General features: G+C 38.4%; 1 protein-coding gene across 4 annotated transcripts in view; it reads right to left on the bottom strand.

The window, feature by feature from the left end:
* The window catches only part of LRBA (LPS responsive beige-like anchor protein), a 404,059-nt gene that overhangs the window by 38,892 nt on the left and 349,138 nt on the right, over window positions 1-16,029 (bottom strand). For 3 of the 4 annotated variants that reach the window (XM_026847510.1, XM_026847511.1, XM_026847513.1), the window contains 2 exons: window positions 4,496-4,585; window positions 1,003-1,195 (listed from right to left, as the gene is read on the bottom strand). In XM_026847510.1, the coding sequence (XP_026703311.1) occupies window positions 1,003-1,195; window positions 4,496-4,585 (283 nt within the window). The remainder of the gene's footprint in view (window positions 1-1,002; window positions 1,196-4,495; window positions 4,586-16,029) is intronic. The other variant, XM_026847512.1, reaches the window with a different exon arrangement.

The raw sequence follows: 16,029 nt of genomic DNA, 5'->3' as shown, positions 1-16,029 counted from the left end.
CCTTCCTTCCCACCTTTAAGCATTTCTTGGGTGGGTGAAATAATACATAGATGTTTCTATTTGTACAACGTTGAGAGGTAATTTGTGAGAACTAGGAAAAACTGTGGGAGTCATCTGGCTTTCTTCAAAATCTTATCAAGGACCACAGGTTCAGATTTCTTAGTAGGAGTTTCAGTGATGTGAGTATATTACTATGGTGCAAATAACTTCTATTTGAGTAGAAGCTCTTCTCCCCCTTTCTTGAAAAGCCTTTGACCATATTTACTGCATAGCACTGAAGTAAACTACTTTTCACAGCTTGGGCCTGAGACTGTCATCATCAAGGAAAGGAGGATGAATGCCTTTGAGATGAGAGAATATTAGAATTAAAGACAAAGCTACGATATTCTCAAGCTCAACACATTTTAAAGGAAAATTAATCTGATTGGGTGCTATGCTAATGGGTATGTTGTTTTCCTTTCATATTGACAAATACATAAGCACCTAATAATTTTGGAATGTTTAAGATACAGGCTTCCCATATATTTTATCTTTCAATTCTCATTAAGTGGCTTTAATATCAGACTATGGGGTTCATAAGTAACTAGAAGATAGCAGAAAAGATTTCAGACAAGTTCTATATGCGTTACAACTTGTCTTTGCCATGACACGGTTCAGGCTTCCATCTGAATGAAAGATAAATTCCAAGAGGAAGAGGGTGACTTTATGACAATCAGATAGTGATATTCTGGTTTTGCTTTCTGGCATAGTGCCCGAGCGATTGGAAAACAATATATTGTTGCTACAAATTTTTTGTGTGCTACGCACCTTACCACATGGTAGTTCAAATTACCTTTCTGAGGAGAAACCAAGTCCACGTGCGAAGAGCACACTGTGTCAATGAACTGGACTTGCTCTTCAGGCTTTAAATTTAAAAGAGCTCTGCAGCAACTTTTTAAATAGACAACAGAAGTACCGCTTGACGGCAGTGGTTTCTTAGGCTACTTACTTTAATTTACTTACCAGGAAGATTATGCCACTTGTTTACAGCAAATAGCCTATTTGCAGTAACTGTGATCACAGCAGGAGTGGCCAGACCAGGCTGGGTGTTGGCTGCTACATGAGTGACAGGGGAGTTGGATGGGAACTTTAGAACCATGATAACGTCCTGTTGAGCTTGGTCTGTGAACATCAATGGGCTCTGCAGGAGGAGATACTGTTGAGTGCACGCAACAAGAACCCAAATACACAGGAAAAGAAAAACATGGGGAGGAGAAAAGAAGACAGGACAAGAGAAGGAAGATTGGATTAAAACCCACAAGATCCAACAGCAGCTGCAGTGAAAAGCAAACGCAATAAGAGCAGACAGGCTTGTGGAAACAACCGTTTTAGGTAGAAAAACCTTCATGTACACTATTGAGGGCCTTGCTGAACACAGGGTGTCTTGTATACAAACTCTGTAACAGATCACAGCAGATTAAACTAAAGGTTTCCAATCACCTATCTCTGCCAAAAAAATTCTCCTTCATATCTGCAGAGATAGTATGTCAAGGAAAGCAATGCCAAACTAGGAAACTAGGAGGGACACTACCACCACCACCCCCCAAAAAAAAAGTGAGCAAAAGAAATTCCTGCTCCCAGAGATTGTCTCAAGTTGCATTAAACTGGCAGACTGCAATTCTTTACAAGCCAGATGAGAACACGAAAGCACATTAAAATAAACAGATACACACACACGATATATGTTCTGTATATATTTCTAGTGTACAAAAATAAGATTTATGAATGCAAAGGAGAAGACTTCCCTGCAAATGTGTTTCAAAGGACAAACATAATTAAATGCAGTTGTAAAGAATATAAAGTGGACGTGATTACAGATACTATCCTGTGTTGTTTCTAGAAATACTAAAGGGAGGGAATGAATCCAGACCTTCACTATCAACATAATAATTTCAGGTTTTAGTTTTTTTAATTTATTAAGTTGAAAAGTTTAATAACTTTTAAACTATGCTCTCTAACAATGCTGCAAATGTCAAAAGAAAATACTGAGGGCCTTAGACCCGGATATCAAACATAAAGAGGAAAACTGAATGTCTTTGTGACTGGATGGTGTACCTAAAAAACCAGAACTCCGCTGAGATGTAGAAATACAACCCCCCTAGTCACCAGTAGCCATATTGCTCTAGTATTTTTAATTTTCTAATAACTGAATTAGAACACTAATGAAGTGTTCTTGGCTATTTTCCACCTGCAATATTTCATTACATATATGTGTATGTAAGTGCATACATTTAATGTATATTTATACGGAACTAATAAAAAAATTAAATACATTTGCATTTTTATTATCACTCCTTTTTAAAAAGTTATTAAGAGTACTTAGAAAAACATATTGCTCTATGAATTCCTATTTACAGTCTTTGCATAAAGGTGTAAATAAAAGCAACTAATAAGCTACCCAGACACCCTTCTGAGCAAGTGGCTAAAAGCCAATCAATATTATGAGTTAATCCTCCCTGGATGCTCATTCAATTAAAGGTGTCAGTAATGCCTCATCTGATGTGGCCTCAATTAAATCCAGCTATCTGATGGTTGAAAACACAAGGGGATACAGCAACAGCAGCAAAACCAGACAAATAGGCAGCCTTCGTGTGACTGCTAATTACTACACCTGGTGTATATTATGGCTTGTGCACTTAACACAGCACGTGGTAGCTTACAATTTGGCTGTATTCATGCATACATGCACACACACACACACAAACATGTGAAAACAGAACACTCGGCAAATAATACAACTAGAAATAATTCAAAACTGTGGCAGGAAATACATCCTTACTGTATTTCAACTCCAGGAATACTACTTTTAAAACCACTCACTATAGCGCTATTATAAAATTGTATATTAATAACCACAAAACTGGTCAAAGCCAAGTGGAGAACTAAGGGTTTTTTTAATGTGTGTACCTCAGCTCCCCAAAAACCCCACAGGAGTTAGAATTTAACCAAAAGAAGAATTTAACTTCTTCTATTACATACTAAATTTCTGCTAATTCAGTGTCATGAAAAATATGATGATAAAACCCCCCCAAACTACTTCCTGACATCAAACTTATTTATATAACGATGGGTCTGACAAATACATCAACAATCTACTTCTCAAGTGCCTCCTCTTTCTGAAACAAATCCCTCTAAATTAGGGCAAGTGCCTGGTGCCTGGCACCGTGACAAACGGACACCCATATGGCATGTAGCTGGATATTGAGGGCACTTGGGCTCCCCACTGTCCCTCTTATCAGGGCTCCTCTGAGAGCCCCGGGGGTTGCACACCCAAGTCCCCGACTCGGTCTGCGGCCCCGGGACACTTTGTGTGAGGTGCCATGGGCCAGCATCCAGCACAGGGAATCCCAGGGCAGCAGCATGTTTACAGCACAGCTGTCAAAAGTGTAGGATGTACCGGCTGCAGAAAGGGCAGTGGGGGTGGGTAGGGGGACATTCAGTTGAGCAAGTCTTATGTACAACACATGACATCTTTGAGAAAAGCTGACGAGAAACTGTACGTTTCTTAGACTCCTACACCGTAGGGTTTGAAAGCTACTTTGGAGACATTTCAGATTTTTGGCTATTTTTTCTAAAACCTTTTGCACTTCGGATATGCTTTTCATCTAATAGCCTCAGTCTGCTTGAGCAGAACATACATCTTGCAGAATATACAAGAAGAAAATGTCTTTTTTTTTTTTTTTAAACAAAAAAATATTTCAGCGTGAAATGTCCATTTAACAATAAGGAAATGTAGCCTCTTGAAAAACTTGTGAATTAGCAGACCATTTGCTCCACTTGTCAGAGTATCACTTAACATACTTAGTTCTGGATCTATGACAACACAAATGATTTTTCAGACCCAAGGACTGCACACAACACGATATGGAAAGTAATCAGTAATAAAATAATAGTTCGTATAATAAAATTATATTAGACACAAGTAGAGGTAAAAGGGAAAGCATGTTAATGCTCACTGCCTGGATTTTATCACCCCAGCTTTACTGCAAAACACATTTAGTCACATTCTTTGCTGTGTAAATTTCAGCTCATGAATTCCTAGTAATCCTGGTTTTAGGGGAAAACCTATGCCTGGGGGAAAAGACAAGGAAGTTCCACCTCCTAAATTCATGCTTCTTGGGGAATCTGCCAAAGATTAACTAAATTGTCTCCATGATGACTGGCTCTCACCTGTACAGGTATGGTATTAACAAAATCAACTGATGAAGTGTTCTTAGATTACACTGACAAAAAAGGTCTGTACTAAAACTCAATACAATCCTTTCAGCCATAAATAAAATAATAGTTAAGCACTGCGCACACTCCCGGTCCTGCAAAATCGTAACTCATCTGCTGTTTTTAATAACCCGATTCCACGACCACGTAAAAGCAAAGCGAAGTGGCCAGTTCTGTAACTTTAAGAGGGCAAAGGAAGTGAATAAAATGGCAGGTCACAAAGAGTTAATACGGTACTTACCACCTGCATGGCAGAACTTCTCGGAGGATGTGGTTCTATGAGCAGTTGGGAAGGGGTCTGTCCAAAACTTCGTATTTGAGCTTCAACAGCCTGGAAAAGGCACAGGCAGGTTTGCATGTTAAGAGGTGCTAATTACAGGCAATAGAACCATAACTGTCACCTGAAAATGTCATTCCACACTTCTGGCTTGTTTCATGTTGAAAATCAACCCCGTGTGTTCACTGTGGGGCTAAGTGCTTGGCACTGATACTAAGAATGAGGTAATCATTTTAGTACTGTGGATGCTATTTCCATGAGAAACTCTGCAAAACCTCATCCTGCTCAATGATATTAAACAGAAACAAGCTCTTATAATCAGAAACCCTCTTTATTGGCTCCATTTTTCCTTTCTAACACTGGCTTATCCTGTTTGTATCATAACTCAGAAACAAAAGTTAATTTTTAAAAAGTTTCTATAGGCATTAAGAGTGTTCTACTTTATATTTCAATTTCACTGCTTAGTTTCACAGCAGTAATTACAACGAAAGTGATGCCGACATTTTTTCTTATTTTCATTTTTATTCAAAAAGAGAAAACAATTTTAGGATGCAGTAAAGTACTGACAGCAAGCCTGATATTAAATGCAGCTAAAGGAGAACATGAAAATATAATGCAACAAAATTTTTTAGAAAGTTTCTCTATCTTCAGCAACATGCTTTATCACTTTCTTCACAAGGCATGCATGAAAATACTACCTTGTGTTTAGTGAGTTCCTAAAAATAATTATTTGGAAATGTGTGAATTTATACTTCTTGCCTAGGCATGTGTTGCCACCGACTGGCCCACTGGCTTGAAGGTGAAATCAAGAAGTCAAAATTCAAGTTGTTTCTCATTAGCCAAGCCCCTGCACTATCCAGAGAAACAGGCTAATACTACAGAAAATCTTAAATCATCCAGTTTAGATTAAATCTCTTTCATCGTAAACTAAGTAAAATTACCTTGCATTTGCTTTGGGCTAACAGACTAATCGATGCTTTATCTTCTGTGCTGCACGGTGCATTGAGACCTACATTCTCAAAAGTGTCTAGCAATGCTGAGTACCTAAGGTGAGGCATTTAGCAAGTCCAGCTTTCAAAGTAAGTCCTGAAAATCAGGCCTTTAAATAAGTATTTTAAACACTTGAATGCTAGAACACAAACCCACTACCCACTTTTTGGCTATTAGAACACTATGTTTTTCTCTTTTTTTTTTTGTGAGCCAACATACCTTGAGGCTCCTTATACTTGCATTTCCTGTTCTGTTTTAGCCACCCATTGAAATTTTTGAGACAATGGAATAACATTTGTGCTGATCCTGCTCTTACAAACAAGTGGTTTTAGATAATAATAAAGCCTATTACTAGGACACACAATGTTCTCCTGTTACAGAAATAAGAAAACCAAAAGTAGAATTCGTCCAAGGCCTTAAAATCATTAAAAATAATCATCCTCTGATAGGAAACATGCCATCCAAAACACCTGACCTTACTACATTTGGCAAGGCTTTTGAAACATCTGAACTCACCAGAAGAAGAGCTGCAATTACTCTACGGACAGATTCTAACACTCTTGCCCACTCTGGGAAGCACCTTAATCTTCCAAGAACTGGTGAATAAGTAAATCTACCAAAAGCTGGATGAAATCTGACATACAAACACAATTCAGTGAGTACTTTTTGAGGAACAGCAGTATCAGATTCATGAAACACTAAACTCAGTAAGACCATCAGGGTTTGCTTCCTAGTGATGAGACATGCTACATTAAAATTCAAGTCTGGGTTTTTGTGACTCAAGATATCAAGGGAATCACAAGGACAAAGAATTTGAGGTCCCTTAAGACACGAGGCATTAAAAAAGCAACAGCATACTGGTCAGCAGCTCCACCCTCTCCATAAGAAGATATTTGTTTCAAAACATCCAGATTAAAAAGACTTGCCCACCTTTATTGCAGACCAAGTGGAATATTTTAACTAACAAATGGGAATTCTGCACCGCATTGAGGGTAGAGGCAGAACAGCACAGGAAGAGCAGCATGCAGACAGTCCTGGATGTCAGTTGTTCTGTGCTTGTCAAAATGTTTATGGCAAATCTACAGAGTCTACTATTTATTTCCTATAAAATATATATCCAATATATCATCCAAAATGAATAAAATACTCTTGAGGCACAGCCCTCATGCATTCCCTTCAGACAGAGCTGAAAATAAAATAGATAAAATGAAGAAATAATAAGCTTGTGATTTGTTAACTTCCTTGCATATTGACTTTCAATCAATATAGAAACTTCTATTCCCCGATAGCTCAGCGTTTGAAGGGAGTCAGAATTTTTTAAAAGGGAGTCAGAATTTTGTCTTACCCATGGAATCTGGTATGTCCTTTAATTCCCAACGCTGCCTCTATGAACTATAATCCCTTACATAATGCCAGTACTAAAAAAAGGAAAAATTAAATACAAGACACCACATACTGGTGCAGAGCGCTTCAAATACATTCATCATAACAAGAGTCTAAACTGACATAGAACAATTGCTTTAGTCAATGAAAGATCAGTGGTCACAAGGCTGTTTTCCACAGTCCAGATGTCAGAGGGACTCACCACCTTCCAGCAACATAAAAACTGGAAGAGACATAGTTCTAATTCCACTGCTTGCTCACATACACGATGCTCATCGTTATCACGCTTCTAGACCACACAACAGCAGCAGAACAGCTATTTGTCTACCATCCACCCTCAGTGCAGAAGAGAATCCCTCTGGGATATTAAAAGTAAGTATAAAATACCACAAATTCTCCATTTGCAGTCTTTAACATGCATGCATGTTTATGATCTAGCTTGAGTTTGGGATTTATAGTTCCAGCAGAAACAAGTCTCTTAGACTCACTAGGTTCCATCTGGTCCTTCCAAAAAATACGAGAGCCTATATTTCCAGGATTGCAGTAGCCCCCAACATAATCTTTCCCTTTTAGCCAACAGAGCTGGGAAAACCTACATTCGGATCATGTTCTACCACAGGTAACACGGTTTCATAAAACATCAAAATTGTACATAGATTAAAGGCACAGGTCTTGGTATCTATGTACTCTTTGCTCCACGTCTTCAGAGAGTCAAAAGAAATTCGAAAAACTATTGAGTAAACGCAACAACACTCGGGCAATTATGTCTAGACATAGTGGCTAGAATTCAGTGTAAAAACCTTTTGCATTCCCTTTAATTACCAAGAAAAAAAAGTAAATATTTCTTTATTTAGCTTCAACATTTGTTAATTATGACCAAGGGAGTGCACTAGCTACCCCAAATGGTTCCTTCCTTTTCCCAGACTGTATCCAAAGTCAATCCAGATGTCAACTGCATGTTCTGATGATGTCTCAAGTCAGAAGGATCACACGAAGAAAAATGCAAGATGACCCCCCCACTGTCAGCAGAAACACGTGATGGTAGAGCTAGAAAAATCCCCATTCTCTCGACTTTCATGACAATGGAAAGAGAAAACCAGGTTATTTTAGCCACCAGATATCGCTCAGACTTTTGCTCAACCTGTCAGAGAAAATCAGCTAAGAGCAGGGGATCCTCTCCTCAGAGAGATAATTAATATCTCCTTTAAAGAAAACAACCTACCCCTTACCTGAGAATATGCAATAAAATGATCATCAAAAAGTCATCAACTCACTTTCTAACAAACTATACCCAGCTGCCTAGTTTTGCTGAAAAATATATTAATAGTATTAGTCGGTATTACTGAGAGTCAGACGCCTTCTTCTAGTGGCAGGGGGAGGGCATGTGTTCTCACATTGCTGAATCCCTCTGGGGCATACAACCATTTAGATTATTGTGAGCAGAAATATTTGGGAAATTCCCACAACCCATCTCACATCTATTAAAGGCATTATATAACTGGAAAGGAATAACCTTTATCTGAACGGCATCTTTAATTCCACAAATCTCTGAATTTATTATTATTATTTTTTAATCTCTGACAGCAAGCAGCATACCGCAAAGTAAAAGATAGTATCATTCAACATTTTGTTCCACTGCTCCTCAAATATCTCAGTAAAATAGCCATCTTCTTGTTAATCCTTTAGAAAAACAAAACTTTGGTAAGGACAGAATTGTTCCAGCTGCTACAACCAGAAGTAATAAAATGAAACAAGGTGAGTAACTCTTTACAATAATGCACACAGCATGCATCTCCAACCACATGCTTCAGTGATAAACATGGTATTTCAAATGTTAATCAATTTATAAGTGAAAGCCATAAGCAAATTGCGCAAGGTAACATTTAACCGACTGCCACAATATCCTGTTCCTAAATAAAGTCTCCTGGATTATCTCCCCTTTTCTTGGGGGGTGAGAAGGGGACAAGGGGAATAGGGAAGTGAATTAAGAGGAAGAGTGAAAAACTTGAAAACTTGGCTTAGCTATAATATAGCTTTTGGCCCCTGTTTAGTATGGATATTTTCAGTCTCTGAACTTACCCTCTAATCTAACTGTGAAGAAAGTTAATTCATCAGTATGCAGTACCCACCAAATACGGCTGTAAATTTTTTGGGAAGGAGGGTGATGGGGAGGTTGAACATATGGATGCAGTTAAGGTAAAAACAGATGTTTGTTACTTTTCTTTGCAGCAACACTCAGAAACTAAGTCAAAATTGCTTTTTTTCATGTTTATGTCTGAAAGAACTATAAAATTAAATATGAGGGAGGGCGGGTGGAGGGGGACCTGCAATGAGTGTCACAGAGAAAGAATGAAACGCTCTCCAGTTTTGAACTCAAATCCTAAAATGAAGGCCCATATAGTTAAAAGGAAAGACATACACCATTTAACTATAGATTTAAAGACCCTTAGAGTCTCAGCGTTGCTTTCATCATGCCTGCTCAGACACGAAATACCAAACTGTCTGAAGAGTCTAACGGCACAGTACACCCATGTTAAAATGCACGCCTCAGTCTGAATGCACGACAAGCTGCAACTTCACCACTCACTACAAAGAAGCTACTTTCAGTCAACGTGCCTTTACAGACCTACACCAAAGTATTTCCAGCTACTTCTCAAATCTGTAAGATTTAATTGCCAAACGTTTGAAAGCCCAGGTGAAACAGCATCATGCGTGGTCATACATATTCTTTCAGCGTATATGTTAGGGACAGAAAACGTTTTGGGTTCATCCTCCATCTTTTTACCCAGTATTTATGTCCGGAAAATAACAGCTCTTACAAAAATAATTACTTTGGCTCTCTGCCGCTCCCACCTCACTTTTCAATATTCAAAAAGGTTTACACACATGTTCCTTGGTGATTTCTATTGGCTTGAGCAATATGCAATTATGATTACTTGTTTTTCCTTTCCTTCCACCCAGATGTTGCTTTATAGCACCAGAGAACACAGAATATTTGACAGGTTTCCCCTCAGACGGTGAAGTTGAATGGCTTTGCAGCCAACTGACTAGCTCCTTTCCCCGTGGGATGGCGATTAAAATCAAGCTCTGATAACGAGTGATCAGAAAACCTCTGCCGACCAGATAGTCACTTAGAGTCCTGCAGTAAGATTCTTAGTTCTGTTTCTCAGGGACTACAGAGACACAGATAGCACTAGCCAAAGAACAAGAACGATTCATAACAATGAGATAAAATTGCTGGAAACAGGCTAAAGATTATAGAAGACGAGCTCTTTATAGTACCATCTCCCCTTGTTTCATAACAAACTCTGTTATGTCTTAGATCAAGATGGTGAAAAACTCTTACATCAAGATTGTGAAAAAATGGCAAAATGCTTGTCCAAAACAGGCAACGCATCTGCTTGCTGGCTATACACCTGCCCTGGGGATACTGCACTACACTTGACCCAGAGAAAAAAGAAATATAGCGCTCAAATGCTAGTATCATAAATTCACACGCTCCCATCCACTGTTTTAAAAATAAAATGAGCAGCCTAATTTCTTCATGCCAAACCAGAAAAGTCTTTCTCTTCTTTTGACTTCGCAAATCAACCCTTTTACCTTGAATCTTTTACCCTTTTACCTTCAATCTTTTGTTTCAGCATTGCACTATATAATGTACTGGTTTAAAGAAAATTGGCCTTTCCTAGCTTGGAAATCTAACAAATGGCAGGGGAGGGAATAGAGCAAGGAGAGAAGAACGGCTTAAAGAAAAGATACTACAAGCTGTTCTCTAGGTATGATTAACCACGCCTGCAAAACATTTGCGACACACCCTCTGTTCCCCAAGGGCAGTGTAAGGGTGCCTGGGGCAGCCCGCCGGTGCAGTTACTACTTCAACTCAGACAGCACAGGTTTCTCGCTTCAGAGCTGAACTGTGGGCAGAAATACTGTCCACAACCTGCAAAGGGGGACATTATTAGAGTACGCTAGCAAGCTGGTAGGAAGTAAAAAGTACACAACCTTTGCTTTGCTGCAGTGCATTAGGGACGTATGTAACAAAACATGCGTGCCTCATTACACCAGAAAACAACGTAGAAATGAAAGCCATGAATGTGAATGAAGCAGAGGGATTTTTTTTTCCTTCCTTCCTTGTAGCTTCTTTGAAAGAAACACATCTTTTCGTATAATTATTTTTTCTTTTTTTTTTTTTTTTTAAAATTTGATTTCCTTCTGTCTGCTCTAAATACCACAGTTGTCTGTTTGGAAGTTGGCTACTACTCTAACCACTTGTTATTTATTAAATCCAAACTACTATAGACCCCTGGGGGGCAGAGGGGTGTTACCCTACACAGGATTATTTTTTTTTCCTCAGAGCTATTTGCGATTCAATATATGAATAATCATTTCTTCTGTTTGCATCACAAAAAAGCGTATTAAGGAGCACAGCATAGGATACCTTCCACTACACCTTTAAAAACAAAACCAATAACCCGGCTCTCAAACTACATTAAGAAATTTTCTGTGAGAATAAAGAAAAAGGAAGGATTTTTGTTCAGACAAATCAGGATGACAATTACATGGCAGTCATTAAAGTAAAACAGGAAGTAATCACAGTTTGTGCGAATACAAATAGATCCCCCTCAGGGCCATGCAAGTTGTTCCAATCTGAATATATACATTCCAGGCATATTAAACAGAGGCATAGCAGGGCCTGGCTGCAATCTCCAGTTCACGCAGCTGTCCGTCTACTGCAGCGTAATCCCAGCTGCCAATCTGAAAGAAACCAGTTAGTCAGAGCAGACACAACCAACAGAAACAAATGTCACTCAATAATGTTCAGAGGCACTGGGTTCATGGATAATTTCAAACAGTATCTCTGTCTGGAGCACTGATGTGCTCATTCAAAACACCTAAATCTTTGGCTACTGGAAAGAAGCAGATAAAAAAACTAGACCTAGAAAAACAGGTCTGGTAGTACTTCAAAGAGACTGAAAATAAAAAGGGAAGAGAGTCTAAAAACAAAGCTAAGATGAATTTAAAGACCTGCAAATAAAACTGGATTCAGTACAAGCAAAATCCTAAGCAGCTCTGCGGCTAGTTTTTAAAAATATAACAGTGTCTGTTTTATTTGAGCACCACAACCAAAATTGCCTCACGTCTCTCTTTGCAGTGGCAGCTGAAGATTCCAAGAGAGCAACTCATAGCTTTCATTTAAAATCAGTAATTATCACATAGAAAGTAGTGGCATTGCCATGTGCAGTACCTTGAAACTTCATCCATTTCTGGCATTGTTCATCCACTCCTCTAAACAGCTAAACATAACCTTTAAAGCTTGTTACCTTCACACAGTCTGCTTGCTACTTAGCTGACTCCAGGTTTTCTGATAGAAAACTTTTCCTCTGGAAAAAAGAAATCTGTTCTAATGTGAGCAACCCGTGGAATTTCTTCAGCTTTGATGCCATCTCTATTAAGTAAAAAAGCTTCATCAAAACAAAACATTTCAATCTGAAGGAAGTTGATACAAATTGATGTAAAAATCTAACATTTAATGGTCTTTAAACCGTCTTGCGTGATCCCCGTTCAGAATCTGTAACAACTGTGAAAAAGAAACAAATAACTAGTTTTGCTAAGCCAAGAAATACATTTATTTAAACTAAGTCATAACTACTACCTGCAAGAACAAACCAGCTGTTTTCAAAGTATGGGTACAATATTATCTCAGTCTTCTACTGCAATGAATGAACTTTTTGTTATCCTTTAATAAAATATAGTGTTTAACTGAGACTTGATTTTGGGACACTGTTTGAGGAAAAGCACCTTTGTCATGACCGCAAGTTTTCTCACTCAAGAAGCAGCTACTGTTCAAACAGAGCTAATAACTAATATAATTCCGTCTGGTAAGTAAACGCCACATCACATCTGTAGACACAGTGGGAACACTGATGAGCCAGACACCCTGGGCTGCAATGAGCAAAGACAATGAAAACACTCCAAACAAAAATTTTTAGTTTCCCTATTGCTGTGAAAGTCAATGCAGATATTGTTTGGACTGCAGAAAGGGTCTGGCAAATAATTGAAGCATGCCGATGACACAAAAAATTAATGACATTTTTGTAGCCTTCTTCCGTGTTTGATTCAAGGTTAAATGGCTTAGTGTACAGATAACTAGCTATACAGTTATCTATACACTAGTATATCTCATTCTTTCCACATATGGAAGAAAAAAAAAAAAAGTTTTAAAATTGAAACACTTTCCATTCAAAACAGCTATTTTCTTCCATCCCTTGTTTATCTTTTGATTACTTTTTCTTATTTAATGCTGGCCAACGAATATGTCAGCTATCTACGACTGACCAGCCAGGCACAAATGAAAATGTAAAGAGCCCAGGGGGTCTCAAGGCCTCTCTGGCTCTGATAGATCCACAAGACAGGTCAAGCAAGAAGAGGTGAGGGAACTGACTGCGCTGAAAATTTCTATCCTTTGAATTTCAATCAGGGGCTGAGAAAAAAAGCACTCGGAGCTGAAGAACTAATTTACATGAGTTACCTCCTTCCAAAAAGCTTTACTACTTCCAGCCAAAGCAGTTGTTTGCTTCTTATTTTTTTAATCCTTGTGCATCAGGCATCTCAGTCCTACTTTAATTAACTCTAAAATATCACCTTTTCCTGCTGGATAAAGAAGCAGAAGCACCAGGTAAAATCAGAATCTATTCCGTAATGAAGGACAAAAGAGAACATCCAGGTCAAATATTTTTCTGGATAGAAACCTAGCTGAATACTTTTATGTCTGTTTCCAAGCGCTGTAGTAAATATGTACGTTAAGACAAAGGGCAATAAACTCCCATTCATCATGTCAAACTCTGGGCTGAAGTGAATCAAAGAAGCGCCGCACCTCCCAGATATCACAGCAAACACTTGTTTATGCCTGTTTTGCCTGTTTACTCCCACGGCGCTGATACACCACCGTGTGAGCGGTGATGTGAGAATTAACGGGTAAATGACATGAACTGGGGGCAGGAATGGCTCTCCTGTTATCTTTAAAGCTCCCTTTAGCAGAAGACATTTTTTGACGGGAGAGTCCTGATGCCCTGACAAGCTGATTTTGTGCAGCACCTGCAGTTAACCTGCCACCCACAACAGCATCTGACACCATGTCTTTGAGACGTGATCCTGCTCCACATACCTTCACAGGAAAGGTATGTTTGGCTGCACCTTTCCTTAGCCATGAAATCAGTATGCTTTCCCTTAAATATATTCTTCTTAATTCCAGCTCCATATAATGGTATTTCGGTATAGATTTGCAATTAAAACTAGACCAATTCTTAACATTTATTTGGCGTTTCACACTGTTCCTGTGCTGTACAACGTCAAGCACGCCATCTGTGCAACACACTTCTGGCCAGAGATGATTCAAAGATTGTTTCTACAGTACTTTGAATTTTGCCTGCATGAAATTTGTTACTTACTGAATTCAGCACATCTAAATTTACTGCTCTGTGACAGTATTTTATAATCGCTTTATCCTACTTTTTAAAACTCATCACAGCCACAACAAAGACTGTTGCCCAACCTGCTAAAACCAGACTGATCGTTTTCCCAACTATTTAGTAAATGTTAACTATGCTATAAATACAAATCATGTTTATACTTTGTGAAAGATTCACTGCTCTCAGAGTTCTCCAGCTGAGTTAGAGCTGAAATATGCTATTAACTCCCACCATGAACACAGCTAAAAGAGAGGCCAAAAATGCTTTCTCTGGGATAAGATATCAGATCTGCTACTGCTGTCATGAAACTGGGGTCATGTAAACTAAACATCCTTGTAACTTCTTTTGGAAAGCACAGAAGTCTCTCAAACTGTAAATATTTAAAAATAAAATTAGACTCATAAGAGATAGGTCTAAGATGCATAAAACTTACCCAAAGATATTAATCTCAGGCAACATTTAAAAGCTATTATCCATAAAATAATCTATTCCATATGCCTTAAAACTGAAAATAAAAGAATTATTTCCTCTCTTTATATAATCAGAAGTGGCACATTCAAATAACATACCAAATGCTATGTCCAAGCTGATTCTTCACAATTTCTGAAACTCCTCAGCTCATATGGAAATAAAATATCAACAGCAGAAAGAAAGGTGCCGATGGAATGGAGAGAGATGTGCTCCCTAATGTTAAACAGACTACCTCCATGTAACAAAAAGGCACCTTCTCTTCAAAGAAGAAAGTATAAAACAATTGAATCATCCAAGGCTAAAAGCAAATCAGTTAATAAAAGTATGCGGGGTATTAACTGGATGGGATTAATTCTCTCTTTTTTTGAACTATCATTGCTAATTTTAAAATCACCAGTCTTCCTTAATTACTGCCTACAAAGATCGTAACAGATGGTATTTTTTAAATTATTTGAAGAATACGGTTAGGTGTTTTTTGATAAGCAGGGTACAACATTTAATACACTTCTTGAGGTTCAGGGGTTCCTGTATGAAATAAATTACGTATTCTCCAAGTAACATTTTGCCTTCCCACTACTAACTTGATCTCTTTTCTTTATGCTTACCCAGTGTTTCTGCTAGCTACATAGGAGTATCGGTGGAGAAACTGACTTTTTAATCAGGAACTCCCAAGTGCAGCCCAGATTGAGGATTGTCCTCTGTTACACTACACCAGAGACAAGAGGAATTTCTATTCTTCTGACCAATAAACTAGTGAAATACACACAAGATAGAAATTATTTTCTACGGATTGTGCTTCACCTCTTAATCAGTTGCTTGTCAATAGTTTAGATCTAATTCTACTTTTTTTTTTTTTTTTTTTACCCCATTCTTGGACAGTCATTGCAAAAACATAACAGAATTTGTGATAAGAAGGTGCTGTGAATTCTCTCCAGAACGGTCAGATGACATTTATCTATGCTACTGTGACACCTTGCCTCTTCCATACAGGCAACAAAAAAGCCCTTCTGAGGCAGATCTTGTGATCAGGAGTTCCACAGATCAAAATGTGGTGTTCAAGAACCAGGCACCAGAAGGCAGTCAGACAGCACACCTCTGCTGGCAAATACCATATTTTCCAAGGGGAAAAGATGTGATATTTACTGCTTGTCAGCTGAACAGCAACTTCCTTCTGCAGTTGTAACC

The sequence above is a fragment of the Athene cunicularia genome (assembly GCF_003259725.1).
Source record: "Athene cunicularia isolate RWA chromosome 4 unlocalized genomic scaffold, athCun1 chr4_part2, whole genome shotgun sequence".
NCBI lineage: Eukaryota > Metazoa > Chordata > Aves > Strigiformes > Strigidae > Athene > Athene cunicularia.
The sequence above is the reverse complement of the archived record's forward strand: the minus strand, read 5'-3'. Positions and strand labels throughout refer to the sequence as shown.